The sequence below is a fragment of the Phyllostomus discolor genome, chromosome 1, assembly GCF_004126475.2.
Source record: "Phyllostomus discolor isolate MPI-MPIP mPhyDis1 chromosome 1, mPhyDis1.pri.v3, whole genome shotgun sequence".
NCBI classification, from domain to species: Eukaryota; Metazoa; Chordata; class Mammalia; order Chiroptera; family Phyllostomidae; genus Phyllostomus; species Phyllostomus discolor.
This window is the reverse complement of record NC_040903.2, coordinates 12,367,840-12,388,162: the sequence shown is the minus strand read 5'-3', so window position 1 is coordinate 12,388,162 and position 20,323 is coordinate 12,367,840. Positions and strand designations below refer to the sequence as shown.

Sequence of the window (20,323 nt, the reverse complement as noted above, 5' to 3'; positions counted from 1 at the left end):
CTTGCCATGTCTTGGGAACTATGCTGCACAGAATGATAGTAACTGTGGGTTGTGTGCGTTTGGGATTACAGTGTTGAAAGATACACTTTCTAAAGCCTTTTCCAGATTTAACATACGACTATTTTGTGATTTATAATGATTTTCATTTCAAAGATGGTATGAGTGATTTCTATACAAGAGAGACTGAAGTTATCCATATAATAAAACTTTTCCTCCATGTTTTTCCTTGGAGTCATGGCAACATCAAGATATCTCTTTTTTTTCTGATAATTCTATATATAACTTTCTCATCTATACTGAAGTAGAATGAGGCTAGGTGCCAAACTGATGTCAGTATTTGTGGTAAACAAAGTTCAAAAGAGACGTGTGTTTATTTCAACTATAGGCTGAAATAGACCGTGTGGAAATACTCACCGATTCTAAGTTCACATGAGAATTTGTGGCTACGTCAATAGTGATACGGCTCTTAAAATCTGCCCTATTGCTAAAGTGAGAAGTTTTTATCTTGATAAGGAAAACAGATAATGATGTTAAAGATCTTGTTAGGGAACAGTAATTCTTTAAATAAATGCAAGAGGAATGTGGTCAATTTCATCCATTTAACACAGAAGTACCCCTTTGTTATCTGTGGTTACAGAATAGATTTAAAGCTCCTTCCTTGTTGTGACAGCCTCCCACTTTTTCTGTCCATCAATATTGAGACCCTCAGTGTTCAACATGGTAGCCACTAGGCACCTTGGGCTATTTCAATTAATGAGAATAAAATAAAATGAGAAATAATATTCCTACCTCATTCTAACTTGTCTAACAAGTGTTAGACAGCTACCTGTAGTTGCCATACTGGACAGCACAAACCTAGAACAATTTTTATCACAGGACATACTATCAGTGAGGGAGGACATGGTTAGCTTTACACAGATGAATCTAAAAAATGTCAGTCAAAGGAAGTGCTATTTAAATTTAATGCAATAGTGTACATTAATTTAGTGCAATAGTGTACATTGTGAAGGCCATTTACCCACTGTTGAGAAAGTTCCAGTTATAGAAATGGATTCCTGGGAATTGGTCCCTAAGATAAATTCAGTAGGAGCCTTAGGCAGTACTGGCCTCGAACCCTTAGACCCAGGCAAGAAAAACCGTGTCCTGGGCTCTGCATTTTAGAGGGCAGCATCCTGTTTTTCCTTTCCAAGGGGTGGAAAATCTTCGGGGCCAATGGGTATGTTGGCCAAGAGCCTGAATCTCCTTCCTACTTCTAGACCTTGTCCAAGGTACCCAGGCCCCTGGAATTCACTGATGGAAAATTCCCAAGGCGACTTCCAAGCCCTGAGCAAGCCTCTTCTGGGAATTGCCCTCCCAACTGGAGGTCCAAACGACTGCTCTGTGCACTCCTAGACCCAAGGGGTGGCCGAGAGGTGTAGACAGGGCTTGGTTGAGTGGGCTGGGTGTCCACGCATGAAGAAAGCCTCTCTTGTTCACGAATGGGACTGGTACAGGAAGCAAAGGAGTTGGAAGTGTGTAAGCCAAGGACTGGCGGTATGGGGGTGGCTGTCTCCTCCCATGTTACAGAGTAGAACATCAAGGTATCTGAGAGCTCTGTTCACAGGCCTGGTCTTACAGGTTGTTACTAATGTATGTTTCTTAAGGCAGGAGATTAAAATATCTTGTTTACTTGTTAGCTTAATATACTCCTTGTAAATATTTAAACATAGGGTATGCGAGCCCTGGTCTTGCAAACCTTAAGGCAGGGACAGGCAGCCTTACACAGAGGAGTATGTAACCAATTCACCTGGCTTTTCTTGGTGAGCAACAGTTTGCTCACTATTGCTCTAACTAGTTATACATTGGATGTCACACGGAAATTTCTTCTTTCAAAAGACTGTTGGTTCAGGGAAACCCCAATGCATCCTTTGCAGGGACCAAAGCCAGAGCTGCTGAAGGTCAGAGTCCCCTTTCCTGGTGAGAAAACTGCTCCTAGCTGTGGGGTCTTCTGGACAAATGAGACTACTTAGGTGTGGCCTGAAAAAGCTTGAAATCCTTTCCTGGGGTGTGAGATGGGAAGGCGATCACTTTCAAGACAGTTGGTTTGGGACACTTGCCTTGTTTCTCCTTTCTCCCAGGAAATTCAGTCCTATCCTGCTCCCTCACTCAGGCCAGGTCCTGGCTCCTCCCGCAGATTTCCAGGCGGCCCCCAGGGCCGCACAGGGCGGCTTTGTCTGGAAGGCTGCAGCGAAGGAGGGGGTGTGTGTGTGAGGGCCACTCCGGCTGCAGTTTGGACTAGAACTTTCTCCAGTCCTCTACAGGAGTTACCGTAATCCCTCGTGGCCCCCACAACTCCGGCCCGGAGGCGGAGGCCCGAGGCCGAGGCCGGGGGTCGGGCCCCAGGGCAGGAGGGGAGGGCAGGTCTGGGAGCGCGCACCTCCTTCCTGGCGCCGCAGGCGGCGGGTTGCGCTGGGAGGGGAGGAGACCGGGCGGAGGCGGTGGCGAAGGAGGAGGTGGGTGGGGAGGGGCCGCCGCGGGCTGCAGCCGGGGTTGGAGGCGGCTACGTTGGAGGAAGCAGCGATACCGCCGGGCTGTACAGCGGCGCTGGGACCCACGCTTCCGTGACCCTGCGGCTCCCCAGTGGCCGAGCGCGGCAGCAGCGGACAAAGGAACATGCCGGCGCCGAGGAGGGCGCGTCCTCCCGCCGCCATGAGGCTCCGGGCACCGCCGGGCCCGCGCCTAGTCCCCGCCAACCCGGGCGCCGGGCCGGCCCGCTAGGCCAGCATGCCGCCGCTCGGCCCGCAGGCCCCGGCCCGCAGCATGGAGCCACCCCGGCGCCGGAGGGGCCGCCCGCCGCAGCCTCCGCCGCCAATGCTCCTGCCGCTTGCGCTGCTGGTGCTGCTGGGAGGTGGCCGGGGCGCACTGGCACTGCCCCCTGGTTGCAAGCAGGACGGGCGGCCCCGAGCCGCGGGCAGGGCGGTGGTTGCCACCGAGGGCAAGGTGGTGTGCAGCAGTCTGGAGCTCGCGCAGGTCCTGCCCCCCGACACGCTGCCCAACCGCACGGTCACCCTGTGAGTAGCCCTCGCTCCCGGGATTCTCCCTCCGGTGCTTTCTGGTCGCGCCATCGCTCCCTAAGCAAACTTTGGAGAGGGTCCTGCCGGCACCGTGCGCCTTTGTGTGAATGAAGCTTCAGGCAAGGGTGCTGCTGGGTGGAGGGCTTGGCTTGGGCGCATTTGGAGGAAGGCAAGTGAATCAGCCTCCAAGCTGCCTTCTGGCTCTGCTCGTTTGCAAAGGAAAAGTTTTCGGTTCCCCAGTGAGCCCCGCGCGGTCTGGGAGTAGCGCTTCTGTCGAGGCTCGGTGCCACGTGAGGATGCGAGTAAACATGCACAGTTGGCAGAATTACAGCTCATTCATCCAGCGCTCGGGCTTCCACAAAACTGCACTTCATTCCAAGTGCCTGCTCTTAACTCTGTGCACGTTAAGTTACACTCAGATGCTCGTTAGCAGCCTATCAAAACAGTAACAAAACAACACCGGACTCAGAATGCCCCTTTGTGTGATTCCCCCAGCCCCTAGATTATTGATTTGCCTTTTGCTATCTTCATGTTATTACAGTTAAGGAGCACCTTTTAACATTGAGTTGTTACGAAGGGCTGGAAACATATTTGAGATGAAGCCTAGCACTTGCCAGCTCCGTTTTCGTGTGCGAGCGCTCAGATTTAAAAGCCGAGAACTTTGGAATTGAACACTGTGGGTTTGTGAGCCTTCCAGTCGAGGGGTTGGTTTTCGGATGGAGTTGCCACCTGGAAGGAAAAAGTTTTTGGTCTCATAACTCAGTGTGTGCTGAGATCCACAGTCCAGTTTTGCAAGGGTGGTTCCGCGCATTCCAGCTGGACAGCCGGCCCCTGTGACTCTTGATTTTATTTTCTGAACTGGGAATTAGTTTGGAAAAGCTCTCAAGGGTTCCTAATGGGTCTTTTATTGAAATGAAATGTGAGTCCCTCAGCTCCCCATCCCCCTATGTTGTTTTGGTTGGTTTTCTTAAAACAAAACAAAACAAAACAGAAAACACCAAGGCTGCCACTATACTATAAAAACATGAAGGCCAGGGGAGCAGTATGAAATTACTGAAATTATGAAAAACTGAAATAATGAAACCATTAAAGACTGAAATTATGGTTTTTAATCTAACCCAAATTAAGCAGGATATTGGGTGTGATAAGTGTAAATCTCATTACTAACACCTTTGCTCTTCATTTCCATTGGTTTGAATTTGGAGATTTCACACTGGAAAGTGTGTGTGTGTTTCTGTTTATGGAGGGATAAAAATGGGTAAAATAGTTTTTGTTTTGTTTGACTCCTTTACCAACCAACACTTGACCATTTGGAGTGGCAGCAGTTGTATTTATTTATTCTTGGCCAGATTCTTTGAAGTGGAGATTCAGGGTATGGACCTTCATGTCAGTCTTGAGCCAACTGGAAGAAACCCCTGTGTTGGAGATGCTGCCCCCCACCCCCCTTGCTACTCTGTAGAAATTAGCCATTTGCCTTTTGGGTTCTGGGTCAGTGGCGCTTAAGTTGATTCAAGTTTACGTCCAGTTTTTCTGAAACATCAGCAGTTCCAGCTGGATTGATCAACTGCTTGTAAATTGTTGATTTTGCCTTGTAGAAAGAAAAAAAAAAGATAATGTAGAAAATCGCTTTTCAGCATATTATCAGTTAGGCTATTTTACTGAATTTCTCATGTCCTCACTAAAAGTAAGTGCCTTTAAAATGTCATTGGTACCAATTTTTTTTGCACCTTGAAGTTCTTTAGATGAAATCGAAATTAATAAAATGTATTTAATTAATGGCAGGAACTTGTCATTTATTTCAGGATCAGATAGAGCTGATGTTCTGGATGAGGTTGGTCCAAGGTGTCTCAGAGCTAGCAGAGGGTCTTCTGGGCCAGTTCCTTCCTTCTCACAAGGGAATGAATCGGAGGGTCCCTGTTGGTAACGGATGTCCCCAAGTTGTCCCAGTGAGTGAACAGTGGGAGGGTCACGCCCCAGATTCTTGTCCTGCAGCTCCAGGGCTCCCCACCTTTCTCCCCATTGCCCTCCTTTTTCTTCTGAGCTCAACACAGTTTTTGTTGAGTGGTTCCGTAGGTAGCAGGCGGCAAGCACGTTGAGGTTTGGACGAGGTGTTAGTTTCTTCGAGCTGTGGCAAATTCGCACAAACCAGTAGCTGAAAATACTTTTTTTCTGTTCCAGTTCTGGAGGCCTGGAGTCTGAAATCGAGGTGTCAGCGGGGCCACAATCCTTGCCCCAAAGCCCTAGGGGGACCCTTGCTTCTGTCAGCTTCTGACCTTCCTCGGATGGTCGCAGATCAGCGGGCTCTGTGTTCACGTGGCCTTCTTCCCTCTCTCTGTCTGAAATGCCCTCCTTTCTCTTACAAGGACAACCAGTTATTGAATTTCGGGTCCACCCTAAGTCCCAGAGGATCCCATCTCGTGAGTCGTAACCTAATTACATCTGCAATGACTCTTTCCAAATAAAATAAGGTCACTTTCAAAAATACCAGAGGTTAGGACTTGGACATACTTTTTGGTATATACTATTCAAGCCAGTGCTGAATGTAAATATAAACATGGTCTTTCTTCACCAGGAACTTGGGGAGAAGGATTCATGGATAAGTCTCAGAACATGGTCAATGCTCTAGTATTGGGGTGCACATGTAGCACAAGGGAACCTAGAGCAAGGCATCCCAGACCTCCTTGGGGCGCAGTTGGTGGGATCGAGGACTGGAGGATCCTGATCCAACTTAAGAAGGTTGAGAAAGGTAATTGTGAAGGAAATGGTGAGGGGAAGAAATGAGGGGGGTGGAAGGTGGGGACCCCAGTATGCCCGCCTGCGTGGAGGAGGGCAGTGTGGCTCGCAAGGCTGTGCAGTGGATGTTGCTGCAATGTCGATGGCAAGTGACCGCTGGCCAGAGTGGTGAGAGGGCCGGCTGTAGGGACCAGGACCAGCTGGAGAACAGGCAGGCACTCCAGTTTGAGTTTTAATCTCTTAGGTGTGGCCAGCTGGGGATTGAAAGGATGGCAAAGGATAGGATAGGATTTGTTATTCTTATTTTTAACAATGAAGAAAGGCTAATTCTCCATGGTGGATGAACTGGACTGAAACATAGCCTGAAGCTCAGGCTGTTCAACCGTCTTCCCGAGCGGCACTCCCTTCCAGAGCCACGTTGAAGGAGACGGTCTAGCAGAAATTCTTGGCGTGACCACACTTGTCGCTGCATCTGCTGCAGCCTTTTGGGTTACAGGATTAAATCGCATTGATGAGCTTTGCACACACATTGAGGAAAAACCTAACCACATGGAATGCTTTTATTAGGAATATAGTAAACGATTTAAATGTCCATGTTTTATGTGAAACGCTGCTCAGTATCTCAAGTTTTAAACTTTGTGAGGACTTCCGTGGCAGAAAATTTTACAAATTTAGCCCTTGCTTTTCCAAATGTGGGTGTTTTCCTCGCCATGCTACATGGTGGTTCTAGACAAACTTTTTGTTGTTGTTGTTATTTATGATTTGTCAGGTAACTCAGGGACAAAGTCCGGATTTTTCTCAGACTGTTTGACAGACTAGAAACACTGCATGAGTTTTGGTTTTTGCTTTATAAAATGTTAATGCGTGTTTGCTATTGACCCTGATAACTGGACATCACCAGTGTGTCCGGCTGCATGCCAGGCACATGAAGAGGAATGCTTGCATTGTTCAGAAGCAACTGAGTTGGGGGGGGTGTGGATTTCCACCAAAGCAGAAGGCATTGAGGGAACAACTACGGAATGCCTGTCACGAAGCAATAAAGCCCGTACCGCTGCTGCCTGTTTAAATGTTTTAGGAGGCCTGGCAAGGGGAGAGACCAGTGGGGTTCGGAAGGCCCTGAAAGGTGGTTTGTTTTCCTGGAGGGAGGCCTGGAGCTGGGCTGGAGGGCGGGGGCCCTGGGATTGGGTTGCGGGGAGGACAGTCCCGGGTTACAGTGAGGGCTGGTGACAGACTGGCCCCACTGAAGTGGGCAGATGGCTTCCGGAGCCACTGGTCATATGTGGTATTTAAAACCCGCCTCTGGGTAAGATCCCTTCGGGGCAAGTGTGTGGCAGGGAGGAGGAGGTGGCGCCAGCAGAAGCACAGTGGGGCAGGGCAGGGCCCTAAGAAGGAGCCGCTGGCGAGGTGGGGAACCACCTGAGTATATCTGGTCATAAAAGCTAAGAGAAGTTCAAGTGTGAAGACAGGAGTGGGTGCCCCATGTAAGAGATGCGGAGAGATCAAGAACAGTTAGGCCAAGGAGCTGAGCACCAGGGTTGACAGCCTGGAGCCCTGGTGCCCGCCATGAGCAGTAGCCATGAACCGGAGGCCAGAGAAGGCAGGTTGGGGTGGCTTGAAGGGAGAAGGGGATGAGGATGGTGGTCCTAGCACCTGGGGGAGGACGGAGTTTGCTGTGATGGAAGAAACAGGTTTCTTCGGAAGGAGCGAGTGTTGGAGCATGTATGAATTCTGAGTACAGTTGGCAGTACTGCAGGAGAGGAAGGAGTAGAGGGTGGGAGGTGAGGTGGGCTGGGAGCTGGTGTACTTGGAGGGTTGGGTTTTGGGGGGCAGCAGGGACATTTCATCCCCAGTGATAGGAGGGCGGGTGGTGAGCAGGAGTGGAAAGGCAGGCGGGCAGGCGGGCAGGAGAGCAAGGGGGTGCAGGCGTGGGGAAGAGGGAGTTTATGTACTGTGGCTGTTACTTTCTCAGAGCCATGGAGGCTGGGCGAGGCAGGGAGGGGGCCGGTAGGTGGCAAAAGAGCAGTGGAGTGGTCCTTTTGGAAAGTGGGAAAATGAGCATCTTGGGATTGCAGAAATGTCAGCAGGGTGGTGGCATGACCACTTTTGGCTTCAAGAGAGGCAGTCACCCAGGTTTTTCCCTCCAGCTACCTTCAGGCTAGACGGACAAATAGTTGGGATCAGCCAGGCTGCGGCTTTGCCAGTCAGTGAATGCAACAGAGGGAGAAAGGAGCTAGGTGATTTTCATGAATAGCCCAGCAAGATGCTGTGGCCTGAATTCCTTCCCATGGTCAAGGGCAAGGTTTCTATATGTGAACTCAAAGTCTGAAGGTCTTACATACCTCTGTAGCCTTATTTCCCTTATTTCCAACAGTCAGCACAAAAATATTATTTCTCCCCTGCCCATCGACTGAGGTCCTATTACATTGTAGTGCCGAGTGCTAGGGGCTTGGGGGTGCTTCTCTCACTGAAGGATCAGGCTTATCCACAGATTCTCTGCTTAACCAGAGTGTGCCTCGTTGTCCCTGAGCAGAGTGTGTCCTTTGCATCCTATGCACCTTGGCTGCATTGGCCACTCTTGCCTCGAGTCCCTGCTCCAGAAAATTCTGGGTCCTTCACCATCCAGCTCAACTGCTGTGAACGCTTCTGTCGCTCTTCCGGAGTTTTGATCCTTCGCTTCTCTGAACCCGGGCAGGGCTTTTGGCCTGTGCCCTTGTGTTCCTTGTGCGATGCTGACGTTCCATCCGTAACACCCATCCCCTGGGAGGGAAGGACTGTGAGGCCTGTCTTAGCAGCTGCCTGCAGTACGTGTGGCAATGAACTCGATCTTGATTGACAGGCGTAATGCTAACGAAGATACGGCCGGCCGTGTGGTGGGAGAGCAGGACAGGTGGAGGGCTGGAAGAGGGATACAGATTCCAGTTTCTGCCCCACCATGGCAAAGGAGAACTTGGTTTATTGAGTTTAGGTCAGCATTTGGTAGCCGTGGGGTCCCCGATTCTAAAATGGGTACATTAACTCTACTCACCGTTAACGTGGGACCCACGTGATCTTATGTGTGTGGTGAGCACACCCAGGAGACAGGACGTCAGCCAGTTGCTCAGAAACGGCGCGGAATTTTGGGCACACTCGGGCACTTGGGTGATGAATGCAGGCGTGAAGTTTTTCTGATGGGATGAGAACGTTTGCATGACTCCGCCTCGGGATCCTGTTGCTTCTTGCCTGCCTGCAGCCCTCCGGCACCGGGAACGTCTGGGAGAAGTCGGTGGGTTTGGCAGCGGCCCAGCAATCCAAACTCCAGAGGCAAATGGACGCGGGAACGTTTGGAAAGTGTTGCCCCAGTCTGGGTACAGCTTCTGTTTCCAGGAGGAGTCTGTAAAGATGGTTAAAGATAAAGCAAACAAAACGCAAAGAAACAGAAGTAAACACTCTTCAAAGGACCCACATTTTCCCGTGTATAATGTGCTCCCGTATATAATGCGCAACCTGTGTTTTTGGCCCAGACTTTCAGGGGGGAAAACTTTTAATTTTTTAATTCAATTATTTGTTTATATTTAGATACTTGTCTGTTGCATTATAAAGGCATGTTAGCATTTATTTTTGAACGCATTGTGGTACAAGAAACTCTATGTGACAAATTATTATAAAACCCAAGAACAGATACACGGTATTTCAGGCCGTACCCATGTATGACGCGCACCCTTATTTTTCGCTCAAAAATTTGGGCAAAAATATGTGCCTTATCTGTGGCAAAACACAGGAACTCAGAAAAGGACACAGTGACGTTTTTCTCTAAGAGTATTCAGCGACCCTTTCCCCCACTCAGCTGCTCCTCCGGAGGTGCTTGTTTTCTCTGTTGGCTTGTTCCTGTGGAGGAGGAATCTTAAAAGGCCAGAGAACACCCCTAGTTTATTAATGTGTGAACACTTTTCTCAAACACATAAAAATTAGGATACAGAGTTCTTTACCCTGTGGCACCTCATTCGCTTGGTTTTTGCGAAGACCAGGAAGCTGGAGGTGCAGACGTGCTCCGTGAGTTTTTGTGGCCCGACTCCATGTATTTTGAAACTTTGCATCATTTTAGTGGTTTATGTATGGTTCCAATGCAGGCAATTTTAGTCTGAAGAGGGAGTGTTAATAACGCAAGTGGTGTATCTCCCAAGCTTGCTGCTGCTTCTGTAATGAAATGTTTTGGAAATGTTGCATGTCTGGTAAGGGACTCTCCTGCCTGTTGTTGGCGTGGGGCGGGACGGAGACGGAGCAGGCACCTCACAGGAGGCACAGGTGTGTCTCGGCCACTTTCAGGGCCACGGTGGACCCTTTGCACGGAAGGAGCTTTTCACCCAGGGAAGTGTGCTTGTGCTCCCGAGCCTTTCTGTCCAGGGAACAATGGGAGGTTTAAGGGAGATCAGTATAAGAAGAGTCCAGAACAACTCCCTCCCTCATGCAACACCCTGGTCTGCTTTTCCTCTGTCTGCAGCCACAAGCCCAGGTTGGCATCTGCCCTCCTCACGTGGGAGGGGCTGTCCACAGACCAGAATGCACTTTTGACATTGACTTTTCTCCAGGGGTGTGCTTCCTAATTCATACCCTAGGTTTTGAAACTGCTTGCATTTGCATTCATCCTGCAAATCACTACTACTGCCTGCTCTGCCTGTTGTAGACTCGGGTGAGCTTGTGTGACTTCTCGTCTCTGGGCGTGACTTCTTGTGGCGGCAGGTGGTTATTAAACCAGTTTTATCCTCGTCTTGGGTGCTAGTATCACTTTCGGGAACTCTGCCTCTTGCCTCCCGGCTATGTAATATCTGTCGGGCATCTCTCAGGTTAGACTTGACCATCCGGCTCTTTTTTTTCCTTTAAGATTTTACTTACTTATTTTTAAGAGAGGGGAAGTGCGGGAGAAAGAAAGGGAGAGAAACACGATCAGTTGCCTTGCCCACACCCCCAACGGGGGACCTCGAGCTTGTGCCCTGACTGAGAATCTAACAGGCAACCTTTTGGTTTGCAGACCAGTGCTCAGTCCACCGAGCCACACCAGCCAGGGCCACCTGGCTGTTTCTGATGAGATTTAACTCGCATCTTCCTCCATAAGGAGGAAGTCCTCTGCTAAGGCAGCAAGAGATAGGCGAGTAACTGGTGGGTGTTTAGAAATGATTAAAGGCACTGGATTTCTAAAGGGAAATTCGTGAAGACTGGTTCAGGAACAACCTTGCTGAAGGGGCTGATAGACCTTTTTATTCAGTGACCGTCATTGCTCCCCCCCCCCCCCCCCCCCCCCCCCCGCCGTCCATGGGCCAGGCACAGAGCTGGCTGAGCAAAGAAGGTGAAGGGAGTAAGCAGCAAACAAACAAAAAAGCCCTCATAGACACAGATAACAGTATAGGGATTACCTGTAACCCGTAAGCTGGTTGGTGAATTTGCTGTGGGGGTTTTCAGTCTAGTGTTAGGAGTTCAGATGCCTGGACCCCCAACGTCATGCTCTCATTTCATTGTTTAAGGACGGGGCCTGGAAGTTGGTCCTTTTTTCAGAGCGCTACAGGTGGTTCTGATGCCCCTTGGGTGGAGAAGCTGTTGTTTAGCAGCTCAGCGACCGAAGGGTTCACCGTAATCACCAGGGCTCATCAGACGCAGCCGAAGAAGGTAGTAGGAACAGCAGAGGAACAACACTTTGGGGGCAGCTGCCTCACCTGGGAGGGAGGGACAGGCGGCTCCAAGTGGAACAAAGGAGGATCACAGTCAAGAGGCATTTTTAGGACAGAGCTGAGCGCTTCAGCTTTGGGTCTTGTTTGTAGGAGACAGGAAAAGCGGCTCTTTGTGAAGTGGGGAGTGACATGCTGGAGCCGGATTTACTATCAGCTCCCGGGGTTAAGCGTGGTGTGGTGCTGAGTGAATTAACTGGAAGGGCCTACCAGCAGCCAGCATTTGGCCAAACCAGCATGGGGGGCCCAATCCTTGGGGAGCCGGCTGCAGACCACGTAAAATCCAGCCTTCGTGTGGCTTCCATCTTTCATTTTAGATTTACAATAAGAGACTCATTACCTGGTAAAAATGCATTATTAATACAAAATCATAAAATAGTATAGAGAGACAATGAGAGGCCCAGTGTTCCAAGGATGTACTTTCCCCGGGAAAATTTTTTTTTTCAGGCTTTCCGAGTCTGATAAATAGAAAGAGCATATTTTAATTTGCATTCCAACTCTAAGTGATTCATATAGTTTGATGTATTTACAAAAGGGTCATTTGTATTTGGCAGCCTTTTCTGTAAACTGAGTTTCTAAAATCTTTTCCCCCCCCCCTCACTTGACACTCTTGAGATTTTTAGAGACAACTCATCATCCTAAAGTGTATTTTTTTTTCATTGTTTCCTTGCTGCTTTGGTAAGAACTAAGAAGGCGACCCTGTGGGCGTCCTTGTCGTGTTCTTGACTTTTTTTTTTTAAGATTTTTAATTTATTTATTTTTAGAGAGGGAAGGGAGGGAGAAAGAGAGAGAGAGAGAAACATCAATGTGTAGTTGCTGGGGGTCATGTCCTGCAACCCGGGCATGTACCCTGACTGGGAATCGAACCTGTGACACTTTGGCTCGCAGCCCGCGCTCAATCCACTGAGCTACGCCAGCCAGGGCTGTATTCTTGACTTGAAGATCGACAGGCACTCTGGGCAGACCACACAAGAGGTTCCCTCTATGGGGCACATGACTTGCTTGCCAGGCCATGAGCCTGCATCAGCTGGTGGGTGAGGCGTTTGCTAGTTGTTTTTAGCTCATTATCAGTTCAGATGATTTACATTCTTAGTTCTTAATTTAAATAAAACTAAAAGCCGACATCTTTTGCTGTCTTCTTCCCATATTTTGCCTTCTCAAATTTGAATAATATAGTGTTTGTGAATAGTAATGTGTATTTGAAATCTGTAGTTTCTGAATAATGGGTGGGGGGGGGGGGTGGCAGGTCTGTGGAATTTAATTGTATGACCCCTACAAAGAATGATGAATTGTCCATCACCTGCACAATCTTTGCTTTAGCATTGTTATTACATCATATGAGCACACTGGTAGCTCTGCTTTGTAAGTGCTGCTCCCACCTACTTAAGAATTGTTCTTACAGGCTAACGTGGCTCCCTACAGAAGCTGGGGAGAAGAGGCTCCCTGGGGTCATCTAAGCTCCCCAATGCCCCCTCACCCCTTGTCCCTCCACCACAGGGCATATCGAACAGTAGGTGATTCTGAATTGAATTCACTCCTTTATGAAGACATGTCTGAAATGGAAAACAAGCTTCCAAACATGTGACGTGGCTTCATCCAGGCTGTCAGTTCTGTGAGGTCAGAGCCTTTATTTTGCACGCACCTGCAACTATAGCACCCAGAATGGTGACAGGCATTCAACAGGCACTTCTGTGGGGGCCTCACCTTGTGGCCAGCTGGAAAGCCGCTTGTAAATTGCACTGGATGCCAGTTGGGTCTACACCCACCTTCGATTCAACAGAAAGCCACTTCGAGTGGACTGAGAGGTGTAACAGTAATACAGATTTTTTAAAATGCGATTGTTAAACGTTTCTTTCTTTAAGCCTGTTTGAATCTTAGTCTAATTAAATTGATTCGCTTCCCATCAAGATAAGACTTAAAAGCATTCTTTGTTTTTATGGTGCAATTTTTCCCAGCTCTTTTCTCATGAAAGAGGCAAGGAGAAACTGACTTGCCCCTCCAGTGGTGGAGTGTCCCTCTCCAGGGCTGTGTTTGTGACAGATGCGCTTCCTATTAGATTGATCCTCTTTTTAACCTGCCTGGTGTTTGTTTGCTCTAAACCAGACCAAGCGTTTACAACTTGCCCTGCTTGGCCAGGACTCCAGTGCCAGGCCAACTCTTCATTCCTTGTGACCCTTCCTCCCTGGTGTCTGCTTGCATTACTGCAGCTGTCACCCTGTTGGAAGTCGTTTATTTACAGTGCTCACTCACTCACCAGATTGTGAACGCTCGATAATTTATCTCTGTGTCCCCTGCCTATAGCACAGACGCACTCAGGAAGTCTTTGTTTAAAGAAGTCCCCTTTTCCGCTTTACCCCTCACGCACCCCGCTTCAAATAAGACTAGGAGGAGAATTTTCCATAATTTTTAACAGAGGACGACTCTATCTGTCCTGGATAAGCCTGAGTCTCTTCAAAGCAGAAGACTCAACCTACAAGGTCAAGGCTTAAACTCCCACTCTTCATTTGATAGTGAAAAGTGTCTGTTTCTTACCCAGATACATTTATTTTTTTCCTGTTTTCTTGATCCAATTCTCTTCTACTTTTTGAAAAAAGTATCTCTTATCTTTCCTACACTTTAAACTTTCCCCCTTGTTTGTGATGTTTCTCCTTGGCATACATAGTCGTACCCTGTTTTCCCTGTTAAAAAACCTCTCCTCCCCGGAATACTCCCTTGTATTGTAGCACCTTATTGGAGTGGTTACTCTCCAGACTTTATAGTTAAACTTCTTGAAAAGTAGCTTGAGTCCAGGTTCACATCCTTACCTGTTAGCTTTGATGCAATGCTGCCCACTGTCAGCCTGGATTCAGACACCTCTCATTCACCACTGCCTGTGTCCTCTTCCGGCCCTGTAGCTGATAGTCACCATATCTGCAGTCACACGCACCCAATTATTGCACTTCGGCCGTTTATGTAGTTTGGGCTCAGCAGCTCTTACCAGGAGAGGGCTGGCTTGACTGCATGACTTCTCTGCCAGGACAGACCCTGGACATGCGGCCCTGCCCTTTGAGGGGAGGCTCTTGAGAATGGGTGTCACCCAGTCGTGTGGATTGCCTTCTTAAGGACCTCGGGTTCACTGTTCTACTAGGACCTGGCTTTTCAGGGTTCTTTGCCGTCCTTCTCTCAGGGATAAAGTCGGAAGACGTGTCCATCAGCTGAGCTAGAAGCAACCACAGATGGGGACTGTCTGTGACTGTGAAAACTTGGTCAGACTTTCTCTCCTTTTTCTTTTAAAATTTTATTTATTTAGTTTTTAGAGAGGGGAAGCGAGAGAGAAGGAGAGGGAGAGAAACATCAATGTGTGGTTTCCTCTTACACATCCCCCACCAGGGACCTGGACCGCAACCCAGGCATGTGCCCTGACTGGGAATCGAACCAGCGACCCTTTGATTCGCAGTCTGGTGCTCAATCCACTGAGCGACACCAGCCAGGGCTCTTTCCTTTTTCCTTTAATGACTATTTGCAGTTTTATTTTTAGTTTATTTTTCTTCTTTATTTTTCAATTACAGTTGACATTCAGTACTATTTTGTACCGGTGTCAGGTGTACAGCGTAATAGTTACATATTTATTTTACGTAGTGATCTCCCCAGTAAGTCTGGCACCCACCTGGCACCATATGTAGCTATTACAGTATTATTGACTATATTCCCTGTGCTGCACATTATATCCCTGTGACTGTTTTGTGGCTGCCGAACTGTACCTTTCAGTCCCCTCACCTTGTTCACTCGGTCCCCTCACCCCGCTCCCTGCAGGCAGCCGCGAGTTTGTTCTGTGTGTCTCTGCGTCTGTTTCTGTTTTGCTTGTTCGCTTACTTTGTTCTTTAGATTCCACTTGGGTGTTCTCCGGGCTTTGTGTTAGTGTGTCCATCTTTTCCCAGCTTAGCAATTAATAAAACCTTTTAAATTTCAGGTGTGCTGTGACTGTGTGTCACTGCATGCAGCAAAGACAGGATTGGGGGTTATGGAGACCTTCTACACTGTCTTAATGTGTCCCAAGGGGGAGTGGGTGGTGGCCGCTTCTAAAAGTAAAGGGAAGTGTAGGGAGCCCTGTGGGTGTTCACTCGGGGCTGGCAGGCTCCCGTTGTCCTGGAGAAGTATTTCTGGGAGGTGAGCATAACATGCTTTACTCAGCGTCTCTCTTGTTCTTTGTAAATTTCTTTGATGTACAGCTAGTTTATGCAAGTATGTAAGCCTTCTACTTGTATTTTACTCCAAGTTTACTTTCCAGTGATGCATTTATTTTTCTATTGGATGCTGCAGGATAGTAAAGAAAATCTAAAGATCCAAGTCTTTTTCTCATGGTTTTTTTTTTTTAAGAGAATATTTCAGAAAAGACTTCTTAGCTTTCTGATGAGATTAACTTGATAGACCTGCTGTTTCTAGTTTTGATGGGACCTTAATGGGACCGTGATTGAGTTACACAGTTAAAAAGTGTATCTTTCTGTCCTAGCCCGAGTGGCTTATGGTTGGAGTGTTGCCCCGTAAATGAAGTGTTGTGGGTTCGATTCCCAGTCAGGGCGCATTCTAGTGGCTTCAATCCCCACTCTGGGTGTGTATGGGAGACAACCAATCGTGATGTGTCTTTCTTGCATTGACGTTTTTGTCCCTTCCTCTGTGTCTCAAACAAGCAATTAAAAAAAATGTCCTTGGGTGAGGAGATATATATACACATATATGTCATGTGTACATATATGTGCATATATATATCTTGTGCATATGTACACACAACACACATACATACACACATATTTATAAACATGTATCTTTCTCATGTTAGTTTGACTTTCTCCTAAAATGAATCTCATAAGTATCTTGAACTACTATGAGGAAGGAAACCTAAGGTGTCCATAGAACTTTTTAGCCTTCAGAACTTTATATACAAGCACCCTTAATTGATTTAAATGTTCTAACAACAGTCAGCATTAAGACATTTGTCTGAGTACTGTGCCAGATGCAGCATCACAGTTGTTGAAACAACTTCATGAGGTCGGAACTGCCCCGATTTTACAGGTGTGCCGCCTGAGTGTGAACAGGTAAATCGATCCTCCCAGATTGTATGCTTTGAAGGCTTCTGACTCAGGATGGTGACCTCTTGGCCTGTAACTCTTACTGTCGTTATAGCTATAAGGTCACAGACAACCTGAATGCTCACTGTGGCAGTCGAGTTGGGGCTGAGTCTTTGTAGAAGAAAAAATAAAGGGGACTTGTCTACACTGAACCATTTCTTTCAAGGTGGCTGCCTGGTGGGAAGACAGAGTCACTGAGGATTTTCACCCAGTGCATTTGCTGTCCTGGTAACTCACTGTTTGTTGAAGGCAAGAATTTTTTTTAAAATATTTTATTTATTTATTTTTAGAGAGGGAAGGGAGGGAGGTAGAGAGAGAGAGAGAGAAACATCAATGTGCCGTTGCTGGGGGTTATGGCCTGCAACCCAGGAATGTACCCTGGCTGGGAATCGAACCTGGGACACTTTGGTTCCCAGCCCGCGCTCAATCCACTGAGCTACGCCAGCCAGGGCTGAAGGCAAGAATTTTAACGTCCCATTTTCCCATCGTCAAGTGGCCCTGGGAATGACCAGGGACAGTCACACTTAGATCTGTCTGCAGTGTAGTATTATTGATTATTAAATAATCAGTCCTCTTCTTCTTTGTATCCTTGAGAAGGAAAATCTTTTCCTCAAGTAATAAATGACCCGATCTCAAACCTGGATGCCAAGTGAAGACGAAAGAAGTAAAACATCATTGGGAGGGTAGTTGCATTTTGGTTAGATCTTCATCTGGGGTGAAAAGAAGCCCTGCCTCTCTCTGGTCTTAGGGAGGGTTCAGGTCCACCTGTCACAGTGGTGCTGGGTGAGCTGAGAGCTGGCCTTCCCGCCCCTCACGTGATAAGGTGATAGGAAGGGAGAATACAGCTGTGAGACTAGATGGGGGCGGGGCCTCAGGTTGGCTTTGCCCGGAGCAGAACTGTGACCTGCAGGGAATCACACTTGATCCAGCCCTCACTTCCTATTGAATAGTGAAAGTGAGGTTTTAAATGAGATAATCTCTTTTTTAAAGATTTTATTTATTTATTTTTAGAGAGGGAAGGGGGGAGATAGAGAGAGAGAAATGTCAATGTGCGGTTGCTGGGGGTCGTGGCCTGCAACCCAGGCATGTGCCCTGACTGGGAATTGAACCTGCAACACTTTGGTTCACAGCCCACGCTCAATCCACTGAGCTATGCCAGCCAGGGCTTAAATGAGATAATCTTAAGATCTCTTTGCTGATATTCTAGGATTTTACATATCCCACAAAACCAAACTAGACCTGATAAGATAACTGCGGTATTTTTACAGAATCCACAGGCTTCACAGACTCCTTGAATGAAGCACAGATTGTGTTACTGGACACCGGCCGCTGCACTGTGGTGGCGAGTCAGCGCAGGGGCTGCCTTCTCGGGAGGGCAGAGGCGGGCCTGGGGCCTGTGGCCTGGGTGGGCCCTGAGCCCCGCCCACCATTCTCACCAGGCTTATCCTAATGGCCCGCATTCTCCTGCAGCCACCTGCCCTCCGTGCCTCGGGCTAGTCCCTCCCTGCTTGGGGCCCTGTGCTCTGCTCCTGGTAACCGGACTTTTTTTTTTTTTTTTTGGTTCCTGCATTCTTGTCTTTCAGATCTGAACACTTGAAGAGGTATTTTAGCCTCTGAACTCTGGTTGTCTCTTTGCATATCCCTCTTCCTTCCTCTGGAACAGATTTTTGGAACATATATTCATAGGAATATGGATTTTTAACCCCCAGCTCACAGAGTTGACCAGCCTGCTTGTTGGAATTTCTGAGTACGAAAAGAATGTACAGTGTGTCCATGGTGTTTGGAAATAGACATTTTTTTTTTTTTTGGCTTAGTGAAGACACCCTTCGTGACTTTCCACACACATAATTCTTTTTCCTTTTATTTCCAGACTTTGTGGACATCTTGCAGATTCTGTGTCCCACCGGGATTTTTCTTGCCTGCATCCCTGACCCCCCCCCCCCCCGCGCCCCCACCCCACACTCCATTGCCAGTATCATTGCCTATTTCGTGTGCACCCTTCAGCAGCAGTGTTCTGGCTGATTCTGTCTCACAGCGGTTCCCTGTAGGCTCTCTACCCCTGACTCCCTCCCTGTGGTGAACAGGCCAGGTCCTGGTCAGGGTCTGAGTGGGGTCCTAGTTGGCTGCGACATCACTCCTGTAGTAGAACCAGCATGGCAAATAGATTTCCCGAAGGCCTGTACGGGTGAGAGGTGGGAGTGGCCACCAGGCATGTTGTGTGAGCTCATCAGCCAGGAAAGTGTTGGGACTGAATAATGAGTGATGGGGCCTGGGACAAGAAGGTGGTGCACCTGTCATTGTTTGCCAGTGGCCCTGGGAGCCCCAAACTCTGTTAATGACCTTTTGTATGTACCAGGATTCTGTGCTGAGAGTTTCACCAGCTGATTGTATTTAATTATTTTCAGAGAGAAGGGAAGGGAGAGAGAAAGAGAGGAAGAGAAACATCAATATGAGAAACATCAATCTTTTGCCTCTTACACACCCCTAACTGGCCTGCAGTGCAGCCATGTGCCCTGACCTGGAGTTGAACCGGCGACTTCTAGGGCTGCAGGCCTGCGCTCAGTCCACTGAGCCACACCAGCCACTTTAAAGCAGTGGCTCAGCCACCTAAATTTACGGTTTCAAGAGATCTCTTACCAGTAGAATTATTTAGATTCTATACTTAGTAGCAAGTATAGTAGTAAGTTCCATCTTAGTTAGAACTTAGTAGTAAGTTCTGTCGTTGTAAAAATAATTGATTTCATTCCTCAGCGATAGTTTCCAAAATGTGCTCCCCGAATGTCTTGTAGTAGAGGGTGGCTCCCGGCATTTGACCGGCTGCTTACAGACCTCTGGGAGATTGCATTGGAGAAAAATGCTGGTCCCCATGTACTAGGAACTCCTACAAATTAGTAGAAAAACTCGGCCCATTAGAAATATGGGCCAGTAGTAACAGGTAGTGTTTGCAGAGTGTGCGAGGTCCTATCTGAAGTGTTTCAAGTCTTGCATTAGTTAATTCTCATAGTTCCCTAATGAGGTCATTATTAGTCACGTCCCTCTTTTGTGCCTGAGGGAGTAGGGGATAGAAGCTCATCAGTCCCCTGAGGCCACCCAGGCAGTAAGTGTTGGAGTCAGGATTTTTGACCCCTCCCTGCCCCGGGCAGTTGGACTCCAGAGTCCACAGACATTCCAGACCAGCCCAGGAAAGTAACACAAATTCACAATGGGAAATGCAAATAAATTAAAATTATGAGGACCCACTTTTCACAGTTCCAATTCGAGTGAGACTCTGACAAGAATTCTTCATAAGTGATGCACTCACTTCCATCTCCCCTCCGCTCCCGGAGGAGCATGCCCCCACCGGCAGTGACCGGTTCTCTGCAGCCAGTTCTCTGCAGCCGCTCCACAGGCCGAGGACCCGCCCACTCCGTGCCTGCACCTCTGGCCTGGGGGAATGGGGGCCCTTAAGTAGTGTCCATGTGAAGCACTCAGTTTATGGCAGTTTGTTAATGGCAACAGGAGACTCATAGGGACTTTTGTGGGGTTATCTCTGTTGAAAAGAATTTTTCCCTTCCTGTCTGCCTTTTGCATTTCAACTTTTTGTTTTTAAACAAAGTTCAGAAACATTTTCCCTAATCCTTGCGCTTTTCAGCAACATCGAAACTGTTCACTCTGGATCAGTTCTGTGTCCCTCTGGTAGCACCTGGCACTTGGAAGCCCGTGTGCTGTTAGTCCTTCAGGTCTGTTTTTGTATCCT

General features: G+C 48.1%; 1 protein-coding gene across 1 annotated transcript in view; it reads left to right on the top strand.

Moving 5' to 3' along the window:
- The first annotated feature begins 2,520 nt into the window (after positions 1 to 2,520).
- Positions 2,521 to 20,323, top strand: part of ADGRA3 (adhesion G protein-coupled receptor A3) — a 107,597-nt gene continuing 89,794 nt past the window's right edge. Inside the window, exon 1 of the mRNA XM_028506146.2 lies at positions 2,521 to 3,050. Coding sequence (XP_028361947.2) covers positions 2,764 to 3,050 — 287 coding nt within the window. The 5' untranslated portion in view covers positions 2,521 to 2,763. The remainder of the gene's footprint in view (positions 3,051 to 20,323) is intronic.